Here is a 2,209-nt window from a genome sequence, read left to right as displayed (position 1 = left end):
TTGTAGCTGAAGGAGAACTAGTTGAATGTCTTGGATCTACCATTTATACTATGTATTCCTTCCAACAAGTCAAAGAATCAGAGGATATAAAAATAGACATTACAGGTATTGTCCAACATGATATTATCAATATTAATCAGAACCTCATATTTAGCTTTTAATTTTATCATTCTAAAAGAATGAGGTTGGACTCAATGACCTCTCTCCTACGAAAGAAAATAGAAACAAAGAAAGAGGTTATGAAATTAGAGGCATGGATTTGGTTGGAGCTTTTATAATTATTATCTAAACCAGTTTACATCATTGGTCTTCAGGTTTTTTTAATGAAAGAATGAATAGATAGCTTCTGAGGTCCTTTTACATCTCTATATTCAATGCAATATTGTTTAAGATAATGTGTTAATCTAAAGCTTATGCACCTTTTCAGTGGAAAAATATATTTTAGGGAATGGATTTATCTTTAGCAACCTTGGTTAATTTTTATGTCTTTACTGACATTATTGTTTTATAAATTAATTCTCTTCTTACTTTCTTTTGCATAGTCATTGACATGACAAACCAGATGAATGGCCAAGGAAAATTCTACAGTAGTCACAGAGTTCTTCCTTTTAGGACTGACAGATCGTGAAGAATTGAAATTGATTCTTTTTATATTTTTCCTAATCATCTATATCATTTCTTTGATGGGGAATCTTGGCATGATTGTATTAATTCAAATCACCCCTAAACTTCACACTCCTATGTACTTTTTCCTCACTTGTCTCTCATTTGTTGATGCTTGTTATTCTTCTGTTGCTGGACCAAAAATGCTGTGGCATTTCATTGTGGAGAAGGCAACCATATCATTCACTGCTTGTATGCTACAATATTTTTTACTTGCAACCTTTATTACTACAGAGGGATTTTTCCTAGCAGTAATGGCATATGACCGGTATGTGGCAATTGCTAAGCCACTTCTTTACATGGTAGCCATGACTAAAAGAGTGTGTATCATGTTGGTCATTGGATCATGTATAGGAGGCTTGTTTAATTCACTCACACACACAATTGGCTTAGTCCAATTAACATTCTGTGGGCCAAATGTCATCAGTCATTTCTTCTGTGACTTACCACCACTGCTGAAGCTCTCTTGCTCTGATACTTCCCTAAATGAATTGTTGGTTATAATATACACAGGAGTAATTTCCATCATCACTCTCTTGACTGTAATAATTTCCTATATCTTCATTGTTGTTGCCATTTTTAGAATCCGCTCAGCAGCTGGAATGCGTAAAGCCTTCTCTACATGTGCTTCCCATTTGACAGCTGTAACATTGTTCTATGGCTCCATAAGCTTTAACTACATTCAACCAAGCTCCAAGTATTCCCTGGAACAAGAGAAAGTGGTCTCTGTATTTTATATAATGGTGATCCCAATGCTAAACCCATTGATCTATAGTCTAAGGAACAAAGAGGTCCAGGATGCTGTAAAAAAAGTAATAGAATTAAAAACATCATTTTCTTAATGTTATCACAATGAAGTCCTTGATCCAAAAATAGTGAATGTAGAGAATGCAGCAACACCAGCCTAAATAGTGCTTCATTGTAAAAATCAAGGAAATAATATGGGAAACAAATCTTTGAAATCATCCTTTGTGAAAATGTTCATTTCTTCTTTCTATATTTTCTTTTCAGACTTGAGCACTAAATCCTCTGTATTAAGAAGACTTTCACATCCATTTCTTACATATATTCATGACTTTATTCTACAGAATACTTTTGTTTGTATGCTTATGTCACAGAATCAGCTACTCCCTAAAAAGAAATAAAGTGGTTGCTGTTTATAATTTCATGATCTTACCAATGTTTAATAGCTACACACATGCATCCATCTATACACAGAAATGTAAACATAGCCAGTTTTAAAAATGAGGATGTAAAAAATATACTTTAAAATTTTATACAATATAATAGTTGAAGAAACTTTATAATATTTTAGAATATAAAAATACTACTGAATTTAGTCTAAAGAATAATTATATAGTAATGTACTTATTCCCTTTTGATGGAGATGGAACTAATGTTCATTTAGTAATAACTTGAAGATCTCTAGTCACTTCACTACAAATTAAACAAATTCAATTTACTTTGAGATAATTTTAAGCAGTAATGCATTTTGTTGGAAAGGAATGGCATTGAATTATCATGAGACTAATTTCCCAATAAATAG

At 32.2% G+C, this 2,209-nt stretch overlaps 1 protein-coding gene across 1 annotated transcript; it reads left to right on the top strand.

The window, feature by feature from the left end:
* Positions 1-566: 566 nt before the first annotated feature.
* LOC100022972 (olfactory receptor 1052-like) lies at positions 567-1,505 on the top strand. Its single transcript, XM_001374616.2, has one exon. It carries the CDS (start codon positions 567-569, stop codon positions 1,503-1,505), a length of 939 nt encoding a protein of 312 aa, XP_001374653.2.
* The last annotated feature ends 704 nt before the right edge of the window (positions 1,506-2,209 follow it).

Source organism: Monodelphis domestica, chromosome 6 (genome assembly GCF_027887165.1).
Source record: "Monodelphis domestica isolate mMonDom1 chromosome 6, mMonDom1.pri, whole genome shotgun sequence".
In the NCBI taxonomy this organism is placed as follows: domain Eukaryota; kingdom Metazoa; phylum Chordata; class Mammalia; order Didelphimorphia; family Didelphidae; genus Monodelphis; species Monodelphis domestica.
Note: the sequence above shows the minus strand (reverse complement) of the source record. Positions and strands in the feature narration are given on the sequence as shown.

Coding starts and splice junctions, on each gene's coding strand:
- LOC100022972 (XM_001374616.2), top strand. CDS start 567: ATGGCCAAGGAAAATTCTACAGTAGTCACAGAGTTCTTCCTTTTAGGA.